Below are 27,445 nucleotides of genomic sequence, written 5' to 3'. Positions count from 1 at the left end.
AACCATACAACTCTATAAACAAGGACTAATTTTAAACAATTTCCACAGAAGATTTTACAAAATCACTTGAAGAACCGTGCAGATGCAAAGATTAGTAACATAATGATGGGTTGTGCTCTTTGTGCCCTGATTCTGTTACCAAACTTTGCATCTGCATTTTGACATACATTTTACAGTGAAAGAATTCGAGTCTCAGCATCATTCTGTTACCATGGAATTGCCCCTTCTTAAAAAGCAGTTGGTAGATTTCCCTAATTGTTTTGATTTATTTTACTCTTATTTTAACAGGTACGTTGACTGAGAACACATACATACAGCAACGACCTGGGCAATAATTACAAGGGAGAGGAGAAGGGATGATTGAATGAGCCAATAGGAAGCTGGGGATTAAGTGTCCATGAAGGTATGAGGGCCAGGTTGGCATTTTAATTAGTGTGTGTGTGTGTGTGTGTGTGTGTGTGTGTGTGTGTGTGTGTGCGTGTACAGTATGTCTGTGCGTGTGTGTATGTTTAATGCAGCAGCAATGACTATACATCAACAATGATGTCCTAAATTGGGTTATTTGACCTCAGATATGAGAATCAGAGAATCTGTGTGTTAGACTGGCTTTATTCTGCAGGAGTGAATGGGAGTGACTGACTGTGCTGTCACTCAAACCTGCTCATTAGCCTAAATCCAAGAGATCATCCTCATCATACTGATACATTCCACACACACACGATGTGTTCATGGTATATAATTTGTCTTTCAACTTTGATGCATGCATGATTAATAGTTTTCTCATTAATAGCAAACAGAGGCAGTAATAATTTACGTACAGTTTATAAAGGGTTTGTTAATGGTTAATAGTGTTTATAGTTTTTTTWATTTATAGTTTAAGAAGCAGTAATAAACAGTTGTATGCTAATTGCGTGATAAATTCATGCCAATAACAAGTAGGCCTATTTGGGGGAAATACATTTAGGCTGCTAATTGCCATTTGTCAACAATCTCAATAATTCAGCATTTGGTTAAAAAAAACGTATATGAATGCTGTGCCATCTGCATGTTAACTTGGTTATGACAGCGTTACTWGCTCATATCAATCTCTGTCCTCTGCTCACACTGCGTTCGTCTGACATGGTAGCCTGGGGCGAGCCAGACAAGCGCCTTCATTGGATTTCTAAAAGATAAACAGACAATTAGGACAATATTATATTCAATTCCTCGTGATTAAGAATATATATAGACTACTGTATATTCCCTATTCACACGCGTTACATTGTTAATCCGAGTATGCGCACTGAACGCCTCCATTGTCTACCAGCAGCAAGGAGTGAGAGCGAGCGCGCGGATATGAGAATGCAGGGGAGCGGCATACATTGACCCAAATCTCCGGGAACCGGAGAACAAGCGGACCCGGACACACGTACGTCGTTGGAAAGACAGACTGGCAGACAGACAGCAACAGTTGTCATGGCTATGGTTATGATCAGCTGAACCAGTCTTCAAGACAAAAATAATAACATTAAAGGGGGGTAGCCTAGCCTACTGCAGAGAAGCGCGACTGTCGGAACCGTTGTTGCGCTTTGTGCTTGTCATCATCCCTGTTGTGATTTGGAGCAGGCTGTCCTGTCATTCGTTGTGAGGGGAAAACGTCTTGCGTTTAGCTTATCTTCATCAAGGGGAGTTGTTTTTCTATCATTAATTTGACATCATCCTCCTATAAATGATCGTTTTTCTCTGTTGAGCTGAATCAAAACATTCGAGTCGCTCATGTTCCTGTCAGGGAAATGGGCTGTTGCGTCTGTTATACACAGCTGCTTTAGTCAGACTTGACAACCGGGATTTTTTAAAGCTGCCGTTTTGTCCCTGGCAAGGGGCGATCAAGTGCACTGCAGACAGGCGTGTCGGGGGCGATTCCAGTGACGGCTCTCGACTCTTTGCGGAGCCCTGTTTCAACACCCCCCACCCAATTTTATCGGGCGATTTGGATGGGGGGCAAGCAGAGTACGGCAGGGCGGCCCCGGGGTGCTTTTCACGGTGTCTCGGCYGATGACAGCGCAGTGCCACCCTCGGCCCACTTTGGGCACTACCGACCAAGTGGCACTATGGGGTTACGCAGTCGCTCAGTGAGTTCTGTGGCTGGGATGGGCATAGAACATAGTCCTACGGTGCCCTTTGGGTTTTATACCCCCAGAGGAACAGACTCGGACAGGGCCGGAGGTGGGTCTGGCACTAACACCYCCCATGGTAATGGCTACCAGGAAACAGGCAGCGGGCATCACACAGATGGTATGCTCTATCTGGGCTCCCGAGGGTCATTGGCAGACACCTTACCCCTGCACATTGCACCCCGATGGTTTAGCGCCCACAGTGGTAAGTATCAACACAGCCACCCATGGCTGGCTGCACACATCACAGTTATCAGGGTTTACAATGACATTAGGCCTCGATGTCATCAGCAAACTTCCCTGCCATCCATGGAACTTCATTAATGAATTAGTGTGTGTGTGTGTGTGTGTGTGTGTGTGTGTGTGTGTTGTGTGGTGTGTGTGTGTGTGTGTGTGTGTGTGTGTGTGTGTGTGTGTGTGTGTGTGTGTGTGTGTGTGTGCGTGCGGCCATTGTGTAGTGCCATCAGGGCAGTTAATCAGGGATTCATTGAGTGTCTGACCTTTTGTATCTTATGTACCTTATTGGGGGGGAGGGCACAGCTATCATCTGTTTACCTCAGACCACAATATGTCTCACTGACTGGGCTTGTCAGGGCCTGAGCTGCAGAATACTGACGACACTGACTCAGGTCCCCAGGCACTCATTACCAAAGCCCAAACCAGCAACCCACAGGAGGGAATGTCAGGCATCAACATCCAGACTGTTTGCCTTTTATATCGCTAGGTGACCCTGCTGTTCCTTTTGATGACTGAGACGCTCCCATAAKGGATAAGGCTATGGTCCTGCTTCAGGTACATAATTCAGCCCTGTTTTCAAGACATGGAGTCTCTCTCTGTCCTCTCTGTAAAATGGCTATTAATAAGGCTGATCACAGGTGCCTCCGTCAAGTGCCCTTGGGAAGTGGTGAGGGAGTGTGTGGTGGTGGTGGGGGGGTAGAAGGAAGACAGAGACACCAGAACTTAAATTCTACCAATTTCAAACTCTCAAGTCTGGTGTGGTCACACTCCTATCATAGTATGGATTTGACTGTGGAATTGCAGAATTGATTGAAAGAACCATTAAAAATATATATTTTCTGGAAATTTCTTGGAGCATTTCTCTTATCTCGGTGGAGCATTGGTCAGACATATTGTTGCGTTCAATTGATTAGTCAAACTAGAAACAGTACTCACGGTCTGCAAAGCATGAAAGACTCTGGTGAGGTGCCACCATGGCAGGTAGACAGTAGACAGTTCTGCAGCATAATAAACAATGTAATTCATACTTTAAAACCAAAAGTCTGACACAAGGTCACATCAGAAATCCCCTATGACAATGGTATTACATGCCGACACACGCACGCACGCACGCACGCACGCACGAACGCACGCACGCACGCACGAACACACACAACACACCACACACCACACCACACACCACACACCACACACCACACACCACACACACCACACACATTTCTTAGGCTTGAAGCATTACAAATATTACTGAGCCTTCTGATATTTACCAACTGGACAGTTTTGGCCTGCCCTTTTCCATGCAGCCTCATTGATACTCCATTAATACTCTTATTAATATTGTATGACTGCTGATTAGTCTGATCCTGGCAGGAAACCTCATTCTGATAGCCAACTGCTTGATCCAGCAGCAAACAGTTTCACTGATGCAGTTCCTGAACAGAGTCCCGTCTACATTYTCACTTAGTAAATTGCTCACCTACTGTTGTTGTTATGCACTCTCAGATTAGAGACTCCTTAGCAATGGTCTGTGTAATCTCTCCTCCTGTYATAGACCCATGGTGCTCACTCACCCATCACAGAGCTAAGTAATCACTCACCGATTTGAGCAGAGCAGAGGCACTGACTGAACTCTCTTTGAGCAGAAGCCAATGTAATTGTTCTAAAATTAAAGCCATAAGSAATCATTCACTTGTGTACACCGCCATTTTAATTTAAATGTAAWTAATGATGATAACACACATGAACACATACACACGCATACTACTGTAGACACACAGTGTTGTGGCTGGGTTTTAGTGGCAAGTCTTTTAGGAATGATGGGATGTGCTGAACTGAACATCTGAAGATCTGTGCTGAACTGTCTGGCAGCGGAATTCAACAATATAGGTCATTCTCAATTTATTTATGTTTTCCCTTCCCCTCACACACACTCTTTCTCTATCTCTGTCTCTTCTCCCAATGTCTCAGCACAGTGTACWCASACWCKKACACACACASACWCKKACACACACACACACACACACACACACACACACACACACACACACACACACACACACACTGGATGGCTAAGTGAGGAGTTTCTGTTGCTGCGTCTGTGACAACCACGTTTCTTGTCACTGCTATTTTCAAGATGAACACTTGCTTGCTCCTTACCACCCTCACAATATCCTCACACACTTGTTTCATCAAGATGCAGAGGATGAGAGAGGGAAGAAGGGAGATAGGGAGAGATGGAGGAAAGGAGGGAGAGAGGGAAGAGACAGAGAGAGGGAGAGAGCGGCTTGACATGTTCCTCTGACAGACTTCCTGTCACCAGTGTTTCACAGCCAGTCTGTTGTTGAGTGACAGCCGACAGACCTTTCTAATAAAAGGACGCCACAAGTGCAAACAACTGGCCAATTAAAAGGACAGGGGGCCAGGGCAAAGGCAGTGGCAACCGTTGCCATGGTGCAGGGACTAAATCCTGTCATTATACAGCAGAGACTTTCTAAAGATAAACCTTTGACTTCAGTAGCAGGGGYCATTAGCCTCTGTCAATCAAAAAAGCAGATGATGCCACTGTATAGCAAGCATCACACTGATCACAGGATGCTTTCTATGTCATTAAGCATCACAAACCTTAATCACATCGTTTCCCAGTGCTTCCCATCACAGCAAAGCAGTCTCATTCACTGTGTAATGATACCCTAGTCTCTCCCACACACGACACCCCAATGCCATTACACACCTCCCTCCTACCCACACTCTACCCCCCATTTCACCTGTATTGAAGGCCCCATCACCTCCTGCAATCAAGGAGTTTAGTGAGGAACAGAACAATAGGTCAGTATGTCTCTCTCACGGCTCCCTCCACCCCATTTCACTCTCCGTCTTTACCGCTCTCATTCAGCTGTTTCCATGGAAACTGCTGTTCTTTCCGGTAAGGTAAAGAGTTGTCTGAGTTGCGATTGAGTTGGATGTGAGGTAATCAAATGGCTACTGTCCATGTATGGGCATAATGTCCTGTATTCTGGACTAAACAGGTCTCTAGATATGCTGACACACTCCAGCATTTAGTATCATCATTAGAGGGACAACCAGCCCAGACACGTGGAAAGAAGATGCACACAGGCATACACAAACAAACAAGGTCACTCATTTAATAAGCTTATCCATGTTGTCTAGTCTAATGACCTGTGATAGACAGTAAACAAGTGATGTCCTTGACATGACAGAAAGAGGGCATGAAACAGCAAGGTGTTTATTCTTCTGAGAGACAGAGGCTTTCTAGACAGCAGGGTATTACAGGGAGCTAGCTGTCACACTGCTTGCCTGCCGTTTGATTGGAGCAGGAGCTAGAGGCAGCCACAGACTTCCCATCTGTACCTTTAATGGTGACTTCTCTCCTCTGAGTGCATCCCAAATGGCACCCTATTCCCCATATAGTGCTCTACTTTTGACGGGAGCCAATAGGGCTCTGGTTAAAGTAGTGCACTATATTAGGAATACGGTGCCATTTGGGATGAATGTTCTGTCTATCTGCCTGCCTCTCTTCTCTGTTCATAACACTACTCCTGAACCTCTCAGTGTTGTGTGTCACTGAGTTTATGTCTGGCCGTCTACCACCATTCCACCTCTCCTCTCTTCCCTTCTCCATTACTCCCCTACGTGATTCTCTGAAGAAGGACTGATCCGGTGGAATGTCATTTAGAATGCAGAGGAACATTCAGACAGGACTAGCTGATGATATTTGTGTTTTGTGTATTATAATGTGTTTATAAATGTGACTTGTTACAGGAAGCTAGGCGTATGTCGCATGTCACTACTTCACAGGAGAGGCATTTGAATGTAAACATTAATTTGTTATCAAAATGCATTTTTGGGGGGCAGAAATGCTTTCTGGGACATATGAACTTTCATGTGCCTTAATAACAAACATATATGCCATCTGTAAATATACAAATAAAATGAAAAAGKCAGGAACCTTCCCGCTAGCCATGATTGCCTGAGATAATGGATGGGCTGGACATGCCGAGAGATGAGTTCGGATTGGTCTGCCATGTAGCATGCTTCGGTCTATAACATGAGCTGCTCAGTATGTGTAGATAATACTTTCTCCTGCAGCTTTTTGGAAAGATATCAAGAAAAAATGCAAAAGTGTTACTATAGTGCTCTCAACATTGCTGCCCTGAATTTGTGTTGTTGTCACGGAAGAACTTGCCTGAGTTTTGAAATAAGCGGAATGCCCGGTGTAAGCAGAATATGATAGCAAAGGAGATGGAGAAAATTATAGCATTTGATTGCAAGTATGCGGAGGGAGTCGAAAATCTCCGGATTACATCTCCAAACRAAGGCCAACCATGGCATCTGTGACAGAGAGGGAGAYGCATCCATGTATACGGGTAAGAGTCTAGCTAGCTACATTTTCAGATATTACACGTTTCTAATTTTGTCAGATAGTAATTTTCATTGCAAGTTAAAGCATACTGTTAGCTAGCTAGCTAACGTTAGCTGGCTGGCTCGCTAGCTAACATTACGTGCATGATCTCTTTAGTAATATTATTCGTATCTCAGAAARCCATTTGCATTGCTAGTTATAGCCTAATGTTGGCTAGCTAGCTAACATTGAACCTAGTTGGTTAGCCTTAGCTACCTGCAGATTCATGCGTGGTGGCTAGCTATGATAATCGGTTTGTATTAATAGTAGTATGAGTTGGGATTAGGGCTGTGGCGGTCATGAAATTTTGTAAACTGGTGATTGTCAAGCAAATAACTGTCGGTCTCATGTTAACTGACTGTTACTTAACATAAACACATTTAGCATCTCCTGGTTTCCACGCATAGCCTACAAGCCAATGATGCAGACCTTTGGAACATCTACATTTTAAAAAGTCTAATAAATCCATGTAATATAGCCTACACCATCACAATAAATCCATTATTTATTTTAGACAGGTCTAAAGAAACATGATATGAAGAAAATGTAGTCTATTTCAGAAGAACAGAATAGCATACTCTGAGTTGTCCTTATGTTAGGTCCTGATCTGGCTATGCCATATGGCTGTGGGCTACGCTAGTTAATTTAGCGGACAAGATTTGCTTAGAATTACGTGGCATTATTTGTTTATTATTTTATATTATGAAGAATACAGTTGAATATAACTGAATAAAATAAAAAMGATATTTTCTACAAACGATTTGAGGGAGTGAACACATGTGGCTAGTCTGTGTTGAACGGTTAACAAAGAAACAGGTGCTCCTACAGTGTATGCTTCATGTACAGTTATTTATCTAACTTTAGTTGTGATAAAAATGTTGGGCTATATATTTAGATTTTTCATACATTCTAAGGCTGCATGGTACAGCTCTAATGATGACATGAAAGGCATGAGCTCTGCTTTGTTGTTTTGCGCAAGCTGTACAGACTTCATCAGTCTCTCGTTCCCAATTTGACAAAGACTTGATAATGCCTCGAATTTCCCGGCTGCATCCGCTTTGTGTGGCCGTAATGCCCACTAAAAAAATCCATGCCTTTTGCGGCCAGTGGCCGTTGTGCCCTTGGGCTGAATATAATAATTATAATTCCCTTCTCCCGGCTGCATGCCCGAAGCACCTCTCACTCACATGGCTACAAGTGAAGACGGATACATCAGGGACGCAACTGCGCATGTGCTTATCCAATTCCGAGGCGCATAGTGAAGATATTGGAGGAACTGTCCACATTTACTTTTCGGCAGCCGACAAGATGAGTAGGCCTAAGGCTAGCACTTTTGCAGTTCTTATGTCAATCTACTATCCCCCATAGCACAAAAGTTGACCTATTCTGTGTGAGAAATAAATATTACAAACATAGTCTGGGACAGTTGTGGGATGCGATAGATCCCAAATTAATAAAACCACTAGCATCAGAAAACCTGTTTTAAGCAATGAGCCTGATACAACAGATGAGAATGTTTAGCTTAAAATGTGATAAACTATTTGGCTATTTCTTCACATTATAAGTGCAMCAAAGTGCACACGGCAGTAGGCTATAAGCGTTAACGCCATTCTCAAAAGTGACTGCAAATGTGATTATGCATGTAATGCTTTTATTATAAAGGTGCATTTTTATGGTGAAAATGATCTTCCCCAAATTTGAAACTCACGTGCTGCTCATGTATGCCAGTGGGCTCTATACCCGTTGTAAAGCAGATTATTAAGCTTAATTTTAAGAAGTTATTTGTCCACTTTAGTTGTGATACAAACCTTATCAAAACATATAGGCCTATGGGCTAGGATACATGAGGTGTGCGGCTATGATTTGAAGTCGAGAAAAAAAGCATGAGCTGTTTCTTACCTTAAACTGATAATATATKATTCACAAGCTAATATTTTCACCCATCACACTATTCACCCATCACACTATTCACTCATCACACTATTCCATATACTAAATAATATATGTGTGAAATTAGTTTTGATTTAGAATGGTCCATTATCATGCACCTAATGTAATCTGTGCACTTAAATAGCGAATGGAGGACACTTTTCCCGTGGTTCATTTGCATGCCAGCCAGGTAGGCTATACTCCTGTTGTAAATAGAAGCAATGTGGTTAATATTATTAAAGTTGATAAATAAATATAGTAGACCTAGCCTATAGAAAGATGATGGGAWCCTCCTCTTTTTAATAGAGGCCATCACTCTGTTTTTTCATGCAATTGCATAGCCTATAGATATTTGATTACGTTGTCATTGATGTCAGCGTGATTAGAGGGACAATAGAGTGCTGAGTATCAGGAAGTTAGCACGTTTGGTAGGATACTAATGACCATCAGCAGCATCAGAGCTTGTAGAAGCCTAATTACTGTGACTAAACAGTCACATGGAATTTGACTGCCATCATGACTCGTGACCGCCGGTGTGGCGGTAATACGATCACCATAACAGCCCTGGTTGGGATTATTGCCGTGTCCAAAACAACTGGGATCTCTGAATTTAGAACTGGGATCTTCTGACTTCAGTGCGTTCAAGACAACTTGAGAACTCGGAAAAAACTAGCTCCGGCTGGGAAAAATCTCTTTGAACGGTCATCCAACTCTTAATTCCAACTCGGGAACTCAGGCCTCTTTCTAGAGTTTCTTCTTTCCGACCTGAAGATCACTGACGTCATGATTTGACCTCGTATTTTTCCAAGTTCCCAGTTGTTTTGAAAGCACCATTAGGTTAATTATTTAGCTAGCTAGCTACATGTCTGAACAAAAGACTCCACTTCGCCAGATGTTTACATGCCCCATCAAGTTAGCCAGGTGTATCTGGGGATGATTATGGCCATCTATTGTATTTCATAAACATGTGTACATGTCTAGACAATAGTGACCCATCCACTTAGCTAGATGTGGCRGGGGGGGTGGTTATTGCATTTATTTCACATGACCCAGTGTGTCTGGGTAAAAATCACCTAATAATCATATAATATTTATACAATAGTTATCTGGACACTTTCTATTTTTGATGATGCTACTAGGCAAATATGCAATTAACCATTTCACTGTACTGTTTACACATTCTGTGTCCTGTGCATGTGACAAACTTAGATTTTTATTTGATATAGTGTGTGTTTACCAGAGACGGTAATGTGAAGAACAACATGACCTGCAGCAAAGTCAGATTAGGATATACTGTAGGTCAAGGACTAGATAAAGTGTGTTTTTGCTACCACTTACACCTCTTTTAGTCTTGAAATCTTTGGTTGTTTTCTACACTACCTTACTCACTCTGWTCAGCACATGGCTTCACATGTGAATCCTTAAAGAGATGGTTGGGGCTAAGGCTTAAGAGGGTGTGAACGATGCTGGATGGGTGTAGACAAAGAGCTCCACTAGGTGTACCAAAACATTCAAGGGCCATTRTTTTTAAAGTGGGGTTGCAAGTTTATCAACTTTCAAAGTAGAATTACTCTCCGATTGTTCCTCAAATGCAGTGTGTGATATACAAATTTCTAGCTCTGAGTCTCTACTTTTATCCAATGTAGAAAATGCAATTTCAAAGGTTGCTACATAGGACCGAATCGAGACGGTTTGTCACAAATTGAGTGAGTGATATTAAAATATGTATCTGAATATTGATATTGGGACATTGAAATCCAATGATCTGCCCCTGAGGGCATCTTCTTAATGTGAAGACTCCCTATAGATGTTTATGGAAGGCTTAAGAGAACATGTGGGTAGGCATCCATGGATTTTAAACCCACTGAAACCGACTCCTTTGATCTAATACATGTTATTTTGTGATATTCTAATCTATATCAACCATCAAATATTATATATCATTTATGCAGAATGCTTCAGGATATAACACGGAATTTCATTAAACTAGAGATGAATGGTTCATGAAGCGTACAGATTCATGATTGCTATAAAGTCAATTCAAGCTCAAGATAGAAGCAGAACATTTGTCTAAATGAATTGCTACAATGAATGAAAATAGTATGTTGGCTTGGAAGCTGAGGATGAGTCATGATGAAGGTATTTGGGAACATCTGGAAATGAAAGTCTAAAAGTTAGTACTTCATTCATTCGAAACTAGAAAACTATATCATTGCATTTCCTTCCTTGTTTTCCAGTTGAAGTTTCAGTCCCAGGTTCATCTGGCTAACATTTTTCCTTGAATGAGAAGAGAGATTCACAGTTTTGGCCTATGGAGTAAATTAGTTGATTTAATTGTAATTACGCAGTGGTGTTTGTGCCACATGAGTGAAAGATTATGTCAGATGCATGACCTTGCCTTACTATCCATTGCCTTACTATCGATTGACTTACCACCTGGATTCGGTCTTATGTACGTAGTAACATTTGAATTTCTGTTTTTTACATTGGATAAAAGTAGAGACTCAGAGCTACAAAATGGTATATCATACACTGCATTTGAGGAAACAATGGGAAAGTAATTCTGCTTTGAAAGTTGATCAACTTGTAAACTCACCTTTGAGAAAACCGTCTTTCAATGTCTTGGTAGTACTATTGGAGAGCCCTTCTTTGTCTACACCCATTCAGCATTGTTCACACCCTCTTAAGCCTTAGCCCCACTCATCTCCAACCGTTCTGTTCTAACTTGCCAGCTTCTTCCAGACATCTAAGAGACAGAGAGAGAACAGCTCACTGAACATTACTCGCCCTATCGCTCTGTCTGTGGTTTCGCGATCAGAGCGCACACTGGACGCTCTGACCAATATGTAGGGTTGTTCCGAAAGCTCTGACCTCACAACTACAGTCAAGCACCAAAGCTAACTGGCTAACATTGGCTAGCTACTTCCAGACACATAATGAGAGAACAAATCACTCTGACCACTATACTCGCCCTAGCAGAGCTGGTTAGGCTTTTTTCATGTTATCCAGAGTGTTAGTGACTGTAACTGTGCTGCTWGCAACAATTATATGACTCTTTGTTGCCGACGTTTACTGACACCGTACATATTCAACGGGTGTTGAGCATTCAAAAATGCATTAGTTATTCTGCACTCTGGCATACTAAGACGAGAGTCTATTGTTAAGAAATGCAGCTAGATAGCTAGCAAGGTAAACAATGAATCCCAACGCATGACGTAACATTAGTTTGCGAACCAGCCAGCTAACATTAGCTAGCTAGCTAACAGTACACTTTAACTTGAAATGAAAATACTTTGTCAAAATTAGAGTGGAGTCTTTTGTTAAGACATGTAGCTAGCTAGCTAAATAATGGACCATAATCACAACTCATGATGTTACGACCCTGCATGAATCTGCAGGTAGCTAACCAACCAGGTTCTATGGCTATAACTAGTCAAACAAATGTGTCTGAGATACGAAGAATAAGATCATACACATAACGTTAGCTAGCGACACAGCCAGCTAACGTTAGCTAGCTAACAGTACACTTGAAATMAAACCACTTTCTGTCAAAATTAAAAACGTGTAGTATCTGAAAATCATACCAGTATACATCATGGTTGGACGCGTCTCCTATCTGATGCCATGCATCGTTGCCCTTAGTTTGATGATGTAATCCAGACTGGTGAGTTCTCCATCTCCTTAGCTATCATACTCGAATTTCACTGATTTCAAAACTCGGTCCTCCAGAAAGTGGAGAGCATGCACATAACGTTAGCTAGCGAGCTAGCCAGCTAACGTTAGCTATCTAACAGTACACTTTAACTTGACATTAGGTTTATGCAGTTTTACTACACAATAAAAAACAATTTAAAAGCCACATTCCACATGATTACCTAAACATACTGACCAGCTCCAATAGACAGACACARGCTATATGGCAGACCAATCCAAARTAATCTCTCGGCATGTCCAGCCCWCTCATTATCTCAGCCAATCATGGCTAGCGGGAAGATTGCTCWCTTTTTCTCTGGCTAAACCAACTAGGCTCGTAATTTAACTATTTTATTCGTATTTACAGATGGCATACAAGTTTTATATTAAGGCACATGAAAGTTCACATGTTCAAGAAGGCATTTCTGCRCAAAAACGAATTTTGCTAAAAAATATATWTTTRTTATGTTCAAACAGCTCTCCTGTGAAGTCGTGAATTGCCACATAAGCGTAGTTTCCTGAATTGGTTCACATTTGGAGAAAAGTTTAAAAAAAACGTCTAATACTACAGTGAGACTGTGATAGCTTGTTGTATTGATTCAGTCTGAGTGTAGACAACATTGGTGGGTAGGGGGGAGGGTAATGTTCACAATTGACCCTCAAATCACTGTCATTCACATTTTAAGCACTTCTGAAGAAGGGTAAATGCTGTTTAATATCGCCTAAAAGAGGATATGGCTTTCCCTCTTTACTCTGTCTAACACATGGAGAGGAGTGGGAATATATTGAGAGGGTAATGATCCTAAGGAAGGAAGCTATCATAATGCTGGTGGCCAGTCATGGACATTTTATMAGCTTCCGAGACACAAGTATTTTTGTAAGGTTTTTAATTCTTTATCATTGACCATGGGGAATGGGGCAGGACTACAGAGGTATCATAAAAAATACATGGAGTAAAGATTGAGTCAGTCGGCTTGGGTTGAGAAATGTGTCGGCTTTGTGGAGAGGTGCCATGGGACACTTTAACAGAGCGCAGTGTAATGGCTCTATTTCACTTCTGTAGAAACAGAGCATGCCCACTCCATAGTTACTAGGCCTATACCAATGGCTTGATATCTATACAGTGTGACAACTAGACTGTGCATTGTTCAGTGTAAGTAAACAGTGGCTGTACTATTACTTAGTAAGGTATGATGAATCTGCTGTGATGGTTAGTTTCAGGTTGGGACATTGTATTGTGTTGATATTTGTGCTCTCTCTGCTAGTATGAAGTATGTCTTGTTAGTGGTTTGATAAAGGGCCAGCTCTGTGTTCATGAAACACACTGTGTTCACTGTAGGGAATATCTTTCTTTGCTTATGTTTTCATGCAGTCTTGTGATTTACTTTAATGGTCCCTATTGACCTCACAGTTTCCTAGAATACAATCAATCCCCCATGACTTACTGTAAACTTTAGTTCCCAGCACCACCCTAGAAGTCGTACTAAGTTGTTCCAAGCAACGAGTGGTATTTCTCAGTTACAGTATGTTCTCAGAGACTGATTTATTTTCAGTGCTGTCAGTGGATGGATGAGCACACATACAAAAAGAGGTCCACAGTATCATCATGTGACCTCTGAACATTTCTTTGATCATTGAAATTGTCATAGAGCTGTTGCCATATACTGTCTGAATTGCCATTTACAGATAGGGCCTCTTTGGCCTCTTGCCTTCTGGGAGGTGATCCATGGGCTATCTCTGTCCATCACATCCAACCATCTCTCATAGAAAGTCCTCACTCTACCTTTCTCCTGCATCTCTATTTTTTCTAAAATGTCTTCCATTCCTCTCTCTGTCTGTCCCTAAGTAAGGGCTGAAAATAGCAGCCAGGGGAAATGTGGGTCAGCTGTCATGGGGGGGTGGGGCTTCGGTTTACTGACTGACTAGGTTTACTTTTATCTTTATTAGTTCCTCTCTCTATCTATCAATCCCACCCTCATCCCTTTGTCATACTTGCTGTTTCGTTCAAGTTCCCCCTTACTCTCTTTCTCTCATTTATAAAGCTGTCTCATTCACTTCAGCTCTAGGCCTTTATGGGGTGTTTTCATCTCTCCATCTCTTCTCCTGACTGTGCTGGTCTGTCTGGTCATTGCTTTATGCTTTCTAGGTGAACCCCAGACAGACTCAGACCAACCAGACAAGTCTCAAAGTAAGAGTTTAGACTCTGATCCCACCGAAGGAATGAATAAATATTGACTTAACATTAACATTAAAACACACATTCTGGTGCGGGAGCGTGGAGCAGCGATAGTACTGCAGTCTCCCAAGTATACATGAACGATATGGGTACGAAACTCACCCCTGACACACGCGATCTCTCCTCTACCTGTATCCCAACATGTACTTTCAATATTGTCTGAATAAAGAGAAAATACGTAACGAGGAATGAATAGCAACAACCTTTATGACTGCATAGTTGTCATTGGACCAAAAACAAGCTGATTTTGGCACAGCTGAGCTTTTTTTTGGCAATGTACACACAGGACAGCGTGGTCCCTGGACTGAGTGGTTTAATGACCAACGTGATAATGGCCTGCTGTTGTGCCCAAAAAGACTGGCGAGTCCAGCKCTTTGCTGGGGATCTGGGATGGTAAATGTGTAAATGTACAGGGTTTGATGCAGCGGCCAGTTAAACACTACTGAGTTGAGTCCCAAATGGCACACTATTCCATATATAGTGCACTACTTTTGYCCAGGGTCGGGGATAGGGTGCCGTTTGGACAGAGCCCTGGTGTCTGTGCTTATGGTAGTTGTGTACATGTAAAGTGTTGGGTGCAGCCATCTGAACACTACTGGTGTCTGTGTTAAAACAGAATTGAGGACTCATGATGCAAAACTCAACTCATGTGGTTGGAGGGAGAGCCACGCCAGGAATTGATGTAATCTCCTTTTATGTGCTTTGCTAATTCTGTAATATGCACAAAGCTGAAAACAAACATCGTAAGAGAGATAGCTAAGATAGAGCTTTGCAGTAATTTATGTCTGCTATTTGGAATGGGATATACACATTTGTATCAACATTTTGTTTTTTATTATTCAGGGACCATGCACAACAAATATCTTACCAGATTTAGCAACATAGCTCATTTTCATCGGCAATGTCTTTTCATATGCAGGTTAACATTCATAATCTTTACAGATTACTACATGTTTATTACATAGTGAATAAGAGACCGGTCTGTATTACATGCAAAGGGGACTGACACACAGAAAGACAGAGAGACACAGACAGACAGAGTGATTCAATGTGAGTCTACATGGTTGATGCCACTGTTTGTGGTGCCCCATTCTAGTTGGGAACACTGGTTTGTAATAATCTAGGATKATTTGGTTCACTTATTCACTGTTGTGAGTTGGATGGTGGCTGTGAGAGCCAGAGAGCCAGTGTAACATGCATACACTAAAGTCTAACCAATCCTCCATCTCTTTCTCTACAGGGTTCAAGTGTCCTGTCTGCTCCAAGTCTGTGGCGTCTAATGAGATGGAGGTGCACTTCATCATGTGTCTAAGCAAGCCCCGCCTGTCCTACAACGGTGAGACACCCTTCCTCATACAATATGGCCTCCTCCCTCCTCATCTCTGCTTCCTTCCCCTCACGTCTGCCACTTTTCCACCATGTGAATCTCTGAAACCTTCTCCTCTTCCCCGTCTCTCTCTTTTCCTACTTCAAATTCTTGCCATCTCTTCATCCCTCCATCTCTCTCTGGTTCATGTAGCCTCTCTTTCCCCTCTTACTCAAATGATGCTGGCTGTGACTGTCGGAATGTAGCTGTGAACTCTATATGGCCCGTCTCTCTAGTACCAGAGCTGGGGTCACAGTGGTGTGTTATTCCCTCCATTGACTCTCTCCATAGCACTACTTAGTCTGTCTGTCTGTCTAGGGGCGTGTCTCGATAGGATAGTACTGGAGTTCWTAATTGTCAAATACAGTAGCTATAGAAATATAATTAGAATCCTGTATTTCTATATTAATGGCTTGGCCTGCTTGTACTCAAGTAATCACAGTATCCAAACAAAAAAAGCCTGATCTACATGTACCATACAGTAGCCAAATACATAGATAGTGTCTGTATGCCATTAGCGCTCCAATAGTGTTTTGTGTAATGCTGTCATCAAGGCAAAAAGTGTCTACTTCGAATAATCTCAAATATGAAATATCTTTTGATTTGTTTAACACTTTTTTGGTTACTACATGATTCCATGTGTTATTTCATAGTTTTGATGGCTGTACTATTATTCTACAATGTAGAAAATAGTACAAATAAAGAAAAACCCTGGAATGAGTAGGTGTGTCCAAACTTTTGACTGGTACTGTATATGTGACCGAACGACTTGATTCATTCTTACAGTATATAGCAACATTTGAAATTGTGTTTTTTACATTGGATAAAAGTAGAGACTCAGAGCTAGAAAATGGTAGAGGGAAGGCTCCTGTCTTTTTTGGGGCTAGCGGGAAGGTTCCCCTCTTTTTACGTGGCTAAACCAACTAGGCTCGTAATTTAACAATTTTATTCGTATTTACAGATGGCATTCAAGTTTGTTATTAAGACAGATGAAAGTTCACATGTTCCAGAAGGTATTTCTGCCCAAAAAATTTATTTAGATAAAAAAATACATGTTTACGTTCAAATGCTTCTCCTGTGAAGTAGTGATGCGCGACATACACCTAGTTTCCTGAAACGAGTCACATTTATACCTGTCTTGACTCGCGAGCACAGTATGTTCAAATCGATTCAGGTATACAATCAGCCTTTCCAGGACATCCAGGTTGTGTGATTGACAGTGTGGCTGGCTGAGATATCTGTCTGCCTGTAGTCTTGGGCAGCCCTGTGTGACTGACTGACTGACTGACTGACTGACTGTCCGGCCCAGCCTGTCTGGTCTGTATGGGGCTGAAGGTGACCCTGTGGGCTACGTGTCACATATGACCAGTCTGCTTTCTGGGGCTCATTTAAGGCCAGGTATGTCTGGACACATAGGGAGAGGGAGAAGGAGACCGATGAGGGGCTGAAAAGGAATGGGGGTAAAAGATTGATTGAGATAGTGAGAAGAAATTAAAAGAGAAACTGACTGGGATTGATGGAAGAGTACGGAGAGTAATACAGTGATGGCTGATAAAGAGTAAGAGGGGAGAGGAGTAAGAAGATACATATCTCCTTGTTTGTGTGGTTTTCCACTTCCCTGTCACTCTTTTTTTCTTACTTTTTCTCCCTCTCTCCATCTCTTCCTCTATCCCTCTCTATCACTATCTCTTTCCTTCTCTGTCACTCTCTTTCTCTCTCACAGTCTGTCTCTCTCTCCGTCTTTCGCTCTCCCCCCTCCCCCCTCTCTGTCCGCAATCCCCTAAATTAGTGACACACAGGGACAGGACTGTGGCTTATCTTATTTCCCAGAATGCTCTGTGGTCTATTGTCAATCAGCTGGGCCCACTGCCTGTCACACATCAGCAGATCTCCTCTCTGCAAGGCCAATGTACACACACACACACACCCTGCCCGCAGTGGCCCGTGATAAATGTGTGTGCCTGTCTGTAAACTTACTGTGTTTCTGTTTGTGGAGCATTTAGAGAGTTGTGTGTGTCTATAGAGAAATAATGAGATAGACAATACATACATTGTGTGGGTATCTGGCCAACAAGGTTTGCATTGTGATATTGGTTAAGGGTTTGAAATGCCACACATTATTGTGTTGTTTACRCTGTGGTATTTACTGGTGCTTAGCGCCATGAACTCCCGTCTACCCCAGCGGGAATTGCTCCTGCTAGGGGATGAACATGGGGTGACACGTAAGTTACACCCAGATAATACAGAAATAGCAGTGCATTAACAGCAGTCAAAGACAGTTCCATCAAAATGATATGAGACAATGTATTGACAATCTTGACTGTATTGAAATATTCATGTAATATTTAGCTGATAAACTCCTTCCACACTCAGTGTCATTTGCATACAGTATTTTACCAACAGAGATTTGGCATTCTCCCCAAACACATCAAATAGGAGTAAAGTAGTTTGTTCTCTCTCTCTCTCTCTCTCTCTCTCTCTCTCTCTCTCTCTCTCTCTCTCTCTCTCTCTCTCTCTAACTCTCTCTCTAACTCTCTCTCTAACTCTATCCTCTCTATTCAAGGGCTATATTTAAGCATACAAAGTTGTAGCCCAAAAAAGACACAGTGGTCAGCTCACGTGGACTGGGTATAACAAGGCCTCACTCTCCAGCTCATACTCACATGTTCACTAAAACAGTGTCACATTCATTCACTCAACAACCACTTCACAAACACCCCTAGAATCCTAGAAAACACAAACATAAGACAACCTATCTTAGCAACCACAAGAATTAAACAATTTAACACAAATAAAAATACATACACACCACACAGTCACAAACATATAGTACATAGGCGGTATACAGAAAGCCCTGTAGACATAATGCACTGTACATTGCAGTGTGAAGACCTAGACCAGGGCTCTCCAACCCTGTTCCTGGAGAGCTACTGTCCTATAGGTTCTCTCCAACCCTAATCGAGTTCACCTGATTCTAGTAATTAGCTGGTTGATAAGGTGAACCAGTTAGTTACAACTGGGGTTGGATTGAAAACCAACAGGACGGTAGGTCTCCAGGAACAGGGTTGGAGAGCCCTGACCTAGACCTAAATCCATCCATTGTACTGTAGACCACATTGCATGTACACAAACACACAAACTCACTCACAACTAACCTGTCTCCACCCTCCCCCCGGCTGGTTGGCGTAATGCGGAGGGAGCTGCTGAAGCCATAGCTCCTTAGAGGATAAAGCTAAGGAGCAGGAGAGTGGACTGGGGGAGGAGGAGGGGGTGCTTATTGTTCTAGCGCAGGGGTGTGGAAGGGGAACAGCTGTGTATAGACTTACTGAGATCCAGTTTTGGAGATTGAGGATGCTGGAGGAGGAAAGGGGGTGGGGGAGAGGGGGAGGCAGCCAGGGGGTTGATGGGACTGGGCGGCTAAGCTAAGCTGATTTACATTCAGAGCATATGTCTTCTGTCTGTCTCACTCCATTTCACGCTGTCTTCTCCTCCCTTCACCTTAGCTGCCCCACATTCCCTCCCTCCTCTCTCATCCATCCTCCTCCCTGTTCTCCCGCTTTCCTTTGTTCCTATGGGGAGCTTCAATACTTATAGTTAGAGTTGCAAAATTCTGGGACGTTCCCGGAATCAGGAGGGAATAAGCAGGAAATCCGGATTCCTCCATCCAGGATTCTGGAAAACCAGGGAATTTATTATTAAAGTTCCCAGATTTTTGTAACCCTACGGTATTTACCCAGGGATCAAACATTTTTAACGGTCATTCTCAAAGATACACTTCCTTGAATGCTTTGAATAGAGCATCAGAGATTCAGAGCAGCCTATCGCCTAGTAGTCTACCCTTTGTTTTAAAACCACACACTCACTCACACAAAACAGTCACCGCAAGAAAGCATGCAGGCAGGCAGCACACATTTCCAGGGGAAGAAGTATGGAGTGAGATTTGTTTCTTTACTCTGTAAATATGTTTATCACAATCCGTGTGTATATTCAACATAAAGTGCCTTCGGAAAGTATTCAGACCCATACATTTTTTCCACATTGATACGTTACAGCCTTTTTCTAAATTGATTAATCGTTTTTTTCCCCTCATCAATCTACACACAATACCCCATAATGACAAAGCAAAAACATATTTCTAGAAATGTTTGCTAATATCACAGTACAACTTGATTGGAGTCCACCTGTGGTAAATTCAATTGATTGGACATTATTTGGAAAGACACACACCTGTCTATATAAGGTCCCACAGTTGACAGTGCATGTCAGAGCAAAAACAAAGCCACGAGATCAAAGGAACTGTACGTAGAGCTCCAAGACAGGATTGTGTCGAGGCACAGATCTGGGGAAGGGTAGGAAAACATTTATGCAGCATTGAAGGAACACAGTGGCCTCCATCATTCTTAGATGGAAGAAGTTTGGAACCACCAAGACTCTTCCTGGAGCTGGCCGCCCTGCCAAACTGAGCAATCGGGGGAGAAGATCCTTGGTCAGGAAGGTGACCAAGACCTGATGGTCACTCTGACAGAGCTCCAGAGTTCCTCTGTGGAGATGGGAGAACCTTCCAGATGGACAACCATCTCTGCAGCACTCCACCAATAAGGCATTTATGGTAGAGTGGCCAAACGAAAGCCACTCCTCAGTAAAAGGTACATGATAGCCCACTTGGAGTTTGCCAAACGGCACCTAAAGATTCTCAGACCATGAGAAACAAGTCTCTGGTCTGATGAAACCAAGATGGAACTCTTTGGCCTGAATGCCAAGCGTCACGTCTGGAGGAAACTATTCATACAGTGAAGTATTGTGGTGGCAGCATCATGATGTGGGGATGTTTTTCAGCGGCAGGGACTGGGAGACTAGTCAGGATTGGTAGAAAGATGAACGGGAAAAAGTACAACTTGATGAAAACCTGCTCCATAGGGAAGGTTCACATTCCAACAGGACAACGACCCTAAGAACACAGCCAAGACAACGCAGGAGTGGCTTCGGGACAAGTCTCTGAATGTCCTTGAGTGGCCCAGCCAGAGCCCGGACTTGAACCCGATCTGAATTTTTCATCTAAAAACCTGTTTTTGCTTTGTCATTATGGGGTATTGTGTGTACTGTAGATTGATGAGGGGGGGGGACTATTTAGAATAAGGCTGTAACGTAGTGTAATAAAATGTGGAAAAAGTCAAGGGGTCTGAATACTTTCCGAATGCACTGTATAACATTATTAGGATGGGCTATGTTGAGAATGCAGTATATACATACACAGTGAGTAAACAAAAGTATATAAACAGAATATGAGGTTAGGGTGTACAACTATGGCACAAAGCATTAGACTTTGCCAAACTGCTTGCATGCAGTGTCTTATAACTGGTACTGATTTTTGAGAACTATACAATATATGTTGGTTTTCATTCCAACCCCTATTTCCACCTATAGTCTTTTCTTCAGACATTCATGYATCACTGCTTTGGGTCTGATGTCAGCAACACTTACGTCCGGTCCCAAGTCACTCCCTAACTATTTGTTTCTGTAAGGTGTGAGATAAATCATTACACTGCTTATATACCAGATGTCCTCCATTCGCCTATTAACAATTTGACTCACTCCCACATATGGTGAACACTTATCAGTTTCCAGGTCACTGAGGAGAGAAGGACGGAGGAATTAAGGAGACACATTTTTTACACTATTTACAATCTCCTTATGCCTATTCTAAACAGAGAAACTACTGTATCTGGTCACATGAACTATTACCCACAAATACAATTTTACAAATTTTTCTAAAGTTGGTCACAAAACATTTTTGTCAATAACAACATTTTCTGAGAGTATTACCAGTGGGTTGATAAATACATATGGGAAAGAAGAGGAGGGCCACAGCAAACACAGGAGGTTGTTTGGTAGATTTTGGTTCCTAAACGAACCATGTGTCTGCTATGCTGATAGATGAAATCCAATCTTTACAGAATGTACTGGTGATGGTGCCCTGGTAGGCGGAGGGTCTGGAAGCATATTGATGCTTTTGGAAGGCTGCCATCAACCACTGTAACCTTCACTGATTGAGTCAGGATCTTCCACCCAACCCAGAATTTGAGGAGCATCTTTAGCATGTCTCTTAAGGCTAATAACGAACAGAACAAAATCATTCCAGTACTTTAGTAGTGTGTACTTTTTTATAGTACACACTACTATTATAGCAAAATTGAATGTCTACATAGGTATTGAACTTGATTCCCGTTTTCAACAAACTGCCAGAGGTATCCAGTTGTCAGGCATTTTGCGTCTGTTGGGCATTCATCACTGTCGTCCAGGGGCTAGACTATTTGTGCAAGTACAATTTAATAGAAAAAAATGAAATAATTCAAGCACCTCTTGAGAATAACTAGGACCAAAAAGTGCTAGGCTGATCTCTAGGCTGAGATCCTGACCCTATGGTATAACATAACCAATGCTCCTTTTTTTCTCTTTCTCATTGGAAAGTTAGGCGTGAACGTGCACTCAGATTTCCAGCAATTGCGCTGATTGGTTATCACACAAGTTATTTTCGCCAGGGGGGTTGAGACCTGCTGTTTGAATTTGAAAACAAACGGTTTTCAAAGCGAGGAGGCAGCGCTCAGGGGCTGTGTGTGTGTGTGTTTTGAGTGAGCGTGTGAGTGACAGAGAGATGCAACCAGTGAAAGCACATCCACCCCATTTATTGACTCATTGTGCCAACAACACCAAAGATCTGCCCCCAGATGCATAGCCAGGGCCAGGTTAAGGGTATAGATTTACTAAAATGTCTAAATATTATGAAGGGCACTATACCTCTAGGCTTAAGACAGCGGCTGCCTCTCACCGAAACACCAATGGAACAATGTCTGGTCGCTGTGTCAGGAAGTTCCACACGGTGGTCTCCTGAAGGCCCTTTCTCATTGTTTGTCAGACCACCTAAAATACATGATTACAATGCACACAAGCCTTTGGTGATGAGGAAGCAGTGCAACAGTTTTAAAAGGTTTTATAAAAATGTTGGCTTCATGCAGTTATATGCTAATTTCCTTAAAACAAAAACAATAACAATTGCGCCTGGGGCGGCCAGTCACACTGTTTCAGCTTTCAACCCCAGCCCCCATGTGTCGAGACCAAGACACGTTTAAATGTAGAAAAACAAGACCTGACCGAGACTAACCATCTTAAAATGACAGATAAATACTGTTTTTTTTTTTTACATTATCCATTGCATACTGGCAGGGCATACTCATCTATCTTACACGTGTACAAAGCAAGGTGCCCTTTAAATGTTGTGTTTTATCACTTCTACTTCAACGTAACCAACAAGAGTCTGTACTCAGTGGTGTATCTTGACCTCTTGAGTTGATAGACTACATAGGCTATTGTCTTATCCCAGACCATGGCTGTTTCTCAACTGTATTTCCTGTTTTCCTCACTTCCTTGAATCCATGACAACAACAAAAAACACATTTGAGGAAAATTTCAGAGGAATCAAAAAAAAAAAAGGGAAAGGGAAAAGGAAAAGTTGTACAACTTACCTCGTAAGTTGTACAACTGAATGCCTTCAACTGAATCAGAGAGGTGCTGGGGGCTGCCTTAATCGACATCCACGCCTTCGGTGCCCGGGGACACAACAAGGAAAGACAATTAAGAAAGAGACGTGGTCTCAAATACAATTTTTTTGTAGTCTCTCAACCCTTGTGGTGAAGCCTTAGAGCAGCACCCAGTCCATGATATTGGTACCAACACATAGTATAGACACCATGAATTAACAAAGACCGCATATGTGGTCTCAGGATCAGCACAAGAGGATAAAGTAAATCTATTATAATGACACATTAACTCAATACATATTGTGTTCTTAGAATGACAATAATGTACACTATCAATGTACACACCAGCTTAATGGTGTCACGGATGTCCAAGGCCAGACAGTCATATAGTTCCACAGTGGCAGTATCTGCTTTTCTCCCCAAGAAAAACATGGACCACAGCCGAGCTCAATCCACGGAGGCACGGACACCCATGACAAGGCGTATGACATTAAAGTGAGATTCATGTCATGTGCCTTTACGCTCAAGTTAAGTCTGTACAGTATGATTACAAAATGTTGCCTTTAATTTAACTGGTAACATTGCCCTCAACCCACAAGACAAAGGGCAGGAAACTGACAAGAGGAAATCGACAGAAACAGAATGCATGTCATTGACTAGGCAACAACATATCAATCAATGTTACAATGAACAACAAGTTACTTGACTAGCTAGCAAATAAGCATAGATGGAGCAAAACACTGCAAGCAGCATTTCTTACTCTTTTAATCAGATAATGGTCCAATTTCTTACCTTCAAACCAGTTGGGAAAGAGCGATTTGTCCTGCCTCGAATCACTTGTCCTCTAGTTCCTGAATGAAAACAAAAATATGATTTGCCACTTTTAGCATCAGCTAGCTAACTATCTGGCTAGCAAGATCACCAATTCAGGATTTAAAAACTGTGCTGTCCTTCATAATTGATACATTCCTGACGTTACAATTAGTTAGTTTAACGTAAGTTGTTCATCTAGCATAAATATGACGAGATTGCCATCTATGCTAGCTAGCTTTATCGCATCCAACGTCGTTAGCTAGCCGATGTTATAGCTAGCTAGCTATAGTTAGCTAGCTTGACTCAGCATCGGTTGTACAGTTGAAGTTGGAAGTTTACATACACTTAGGTTGGAGTCATTAAAACTTGTTTTTCAACCACTCCACAAATTTCTTGTTAACAAACTATAGTTTTGGCAAGTTAGTAAGGATCTACTTTGTGCATGACACAAGTAATTTTTCCAACAATTGTTTACAGACAGATTATTTCACTTATAATTCACTGTATCACAATTCCAGTGGGTCAGAAGTTTACATGCGCTAAGTTGACTGTGCKTTTAAACAGCTTGGAAAATTCCAGAAATTTATGTCATGGCTTTAGAATCTTCTGATAGGCTAATTGACATCATTTGAATCAATTGGAGGTGTACCTGTGGATGTATTTCAAGGCCTACCTTCAAACTCAGTGCCTCTTTGCTTGACATCATGGGAAAATCAAAAGAAATCAGCCAAGACCTCAGAAAAAAATTGTAGACCTCCACAAGTCTGGTTTATCCTTGAGAACAATTTCCAAACGCCTGAAGGTACCACATTCATCTGTACAAACAACAGTACGCAAGTATAAACACCATGGGACCACGCAGCCGTCATACCGCTCAGGAAGGAGACGCTTTCTGTCTCCTAGAGATGAATGTACTTTGGTGCGAAAAGTGCAAATCAATCCCAGAACAACAGCAAATGAATGACCTTGTGAAGATGCTGAAGGAAACAGGTACAAAATAATCTATATCCACAGAAAAACGACTCCTATATCGACATAACCTGTGTCTGGTTAGACTGTAAACTCTCCTTCCAGACTCACATTAAGCATCTCCAATCCAAAATTAAATCTAGAATCGGCTTCCTATTTTGCAACAAAGCATCCTTCACTCAAGCTGCCAAACATACCCTCGTAAAACTGACTATCCTACCGATCTTCTACTTCGGCGAAGTCATTTACAAAATAGCCTCCAACACTCTACTCAACTAATTGGATGCAGTCCATTCACAGTGCCATCCATTTTGTCACCAAAGCCCCATATACTACCCACCATTGCAACCTGTATGCTCTCGTTGGCTGGCTCTCGTTGGCTGGCCCTCGCTTCATACTTGTCGCCAAACCCACTGGCTCCAGGTCATCTACAAGTCTCTGCTAGGTAAAGCCCCGCCTTATCTCAGCTCACTGGTCACCATAGCAGCACCCACCCGTAGCACGCGCTCCAGCAGGTATATCTCACTAGTCACCCCCAAAGCCAATTCCTACTTTGGCCGCCTTTCCTTCCAGTTCTCTGCTGCCAATGACTGGAACGAACTGAAAAAATCACTGACGCTGGAGACTCATATCTCCCTCTCTAGCTTTAAGCACCAGCTGTCAGAGCAGCTCACAGATCACTGCACCTGTACATAGCCCATCTGTAAATAGCCCATCCAACTACCTCATCCCCATACTGTAGTTATTTATTTATCTTGCTACTTTGCACCCCAGTATCTCTACWTGCACATTCATCTTCTGCACATCTACCATTCCAGTGTTTAGTTGGTATATTGTAATTACTTCGCCACCATGGCCTATTTATTGCCTTACCTCCCTTATCTTACCTCATTTGCACACACTGTATATAGACTTTTTCTACTGTATTACTGTACAGTTTGTTTACTCCATGTGTAACTCTGTGTTGTTGTATGGGTCGAACTGCTTTGCTTTATTCTTGGCCAGGTCCTAGTTGTAAATGAGAAATTGTTCATATTTAACCAATTATTTAAATTGGTTAAATAAAGGTGAAATATATATATATATATATATATTTTAAACCTGAAAGGCCGCTCAGCAAGGAAGAAGCCACTGCTCCAAAACCGCCATAAAAAGCCAGACTGCGGTTTGCAACTGCACATGGGGACAAACATCATATTTTTGGAGAAATGTCCTCTGGTCTAATGAAACAAAAATAAAACTGTTTGGCCATAATGACCATCGTTATGTTTGGAGGAAAAAGGGTGATGCTTGCAAGCCGAAGAACACCATCCCAACCATGAAGCACAGGGGTGGCAGCATCATGTTGTGGGGGTGCTTTGCTGCAGAAGGGACTGGTGCACTTCACAAAATAGATGGCATCATGTAGATGGAAAATTATGTGGATATATTGAAGCTACATCACATCCCATTTGAGACCAAGTTAAAGCTTGATTGCAAATGTGTCTTCCAAATGGACAATGACCCCAAGCGTACTTCCAAAGTTGTGGCAAAATGGCTTAAGGACAACAAAGTCAAGGTATTGGAGTATCCATCACAAAGCCCTGACCTCAATCCCATAGAAAATTTGTGGGCAGAACTGAAAAAGTGTGTGCGAGCAAGGAGGCCGACAAACCTGACTCAGTTACACCAGCTCTGTCAGGAGGAATGGGACAAAATTCACCCAACTTATTGTGGAAAGCTTGTCGAAGGTTACCTGAAACGTTTGACCCAAGTTAAACAATTTAACGGCAATGCTACCAAATACTAATGAGTGTATGTAAACTTCTGACCCACTGGGAATGTGATGAAAGAAATTAAAGCTGAAATAAATCATTCTTTCTACTATTATTCTGACATTTCACATTCTTAGAATAAAGTGGTGATCCTAACTAACCGAAGACAGGGAATTTTTACTAGGATTAAATGTCAGGAATTGTGAAAAACTGAGTTTAAATGTATTTGGCTAAAGTGAATGTAAACTTCCGACTTCAACTGTATGTCCTAATGATTGAATTTAACATTCATATGAAAGTATGCCGTTGAAAATGTTAACATCATTTGTTGAATAAATAA

The 27,445-nt window shown here is 42.1% G+C and overlaps 1 protein-coding gene across 1 annotated transcript in view; it reads left to right on the top strand.

Moving 5' to 3' along the window:
- Positions 1 to 1,093: 1,093 nt before the first annotated feature.
- LOC111952104 (E3 ubiquitin-protein ligase znrf1) overlaps positions 1,094 to 27,445 on the top strand; it is a 48,764-nt gene continuing 22,412 nt past the window's right edge. The window contains exons 1-2 of the mRNA XM_023970587.2: positions 1,094 to 2,358; positions 15,909 to 16,004. Of these exons, the coding sequence (XP_023826355.1) occupies positions 1,974 to 2,358; positions 15,909 to 16,004 (481 nt within the window). The 5' untranslated portion in view covers positions 1,094 to 1,973. The remainder of the gene's footprint in view (positions 2,359 to 15,908; positions 16,005 to 27,445) is intronic.

This window comes from Salvelinus sp. IW2-2015, linkage group LG26 (genome assembly GCF_002910315.2).
Source record: "Salvelinus sp. IW2-2015 linkage group LG26, ASM291031v2, whole genome shotgun sequence".
Taxonomy (NCBI): domain Eukaryota; kingdom Metazoa; phylum Chordata; class Actinopteri; order Salmoniformes; family Salmonidae; genus Salvelinus; species Salvelinus sp. IW2-2015.
Note: the sequence above shows the minus strand (reverse complement) of the source record. Positions and strands in the feature narration are given on the sequence as shown.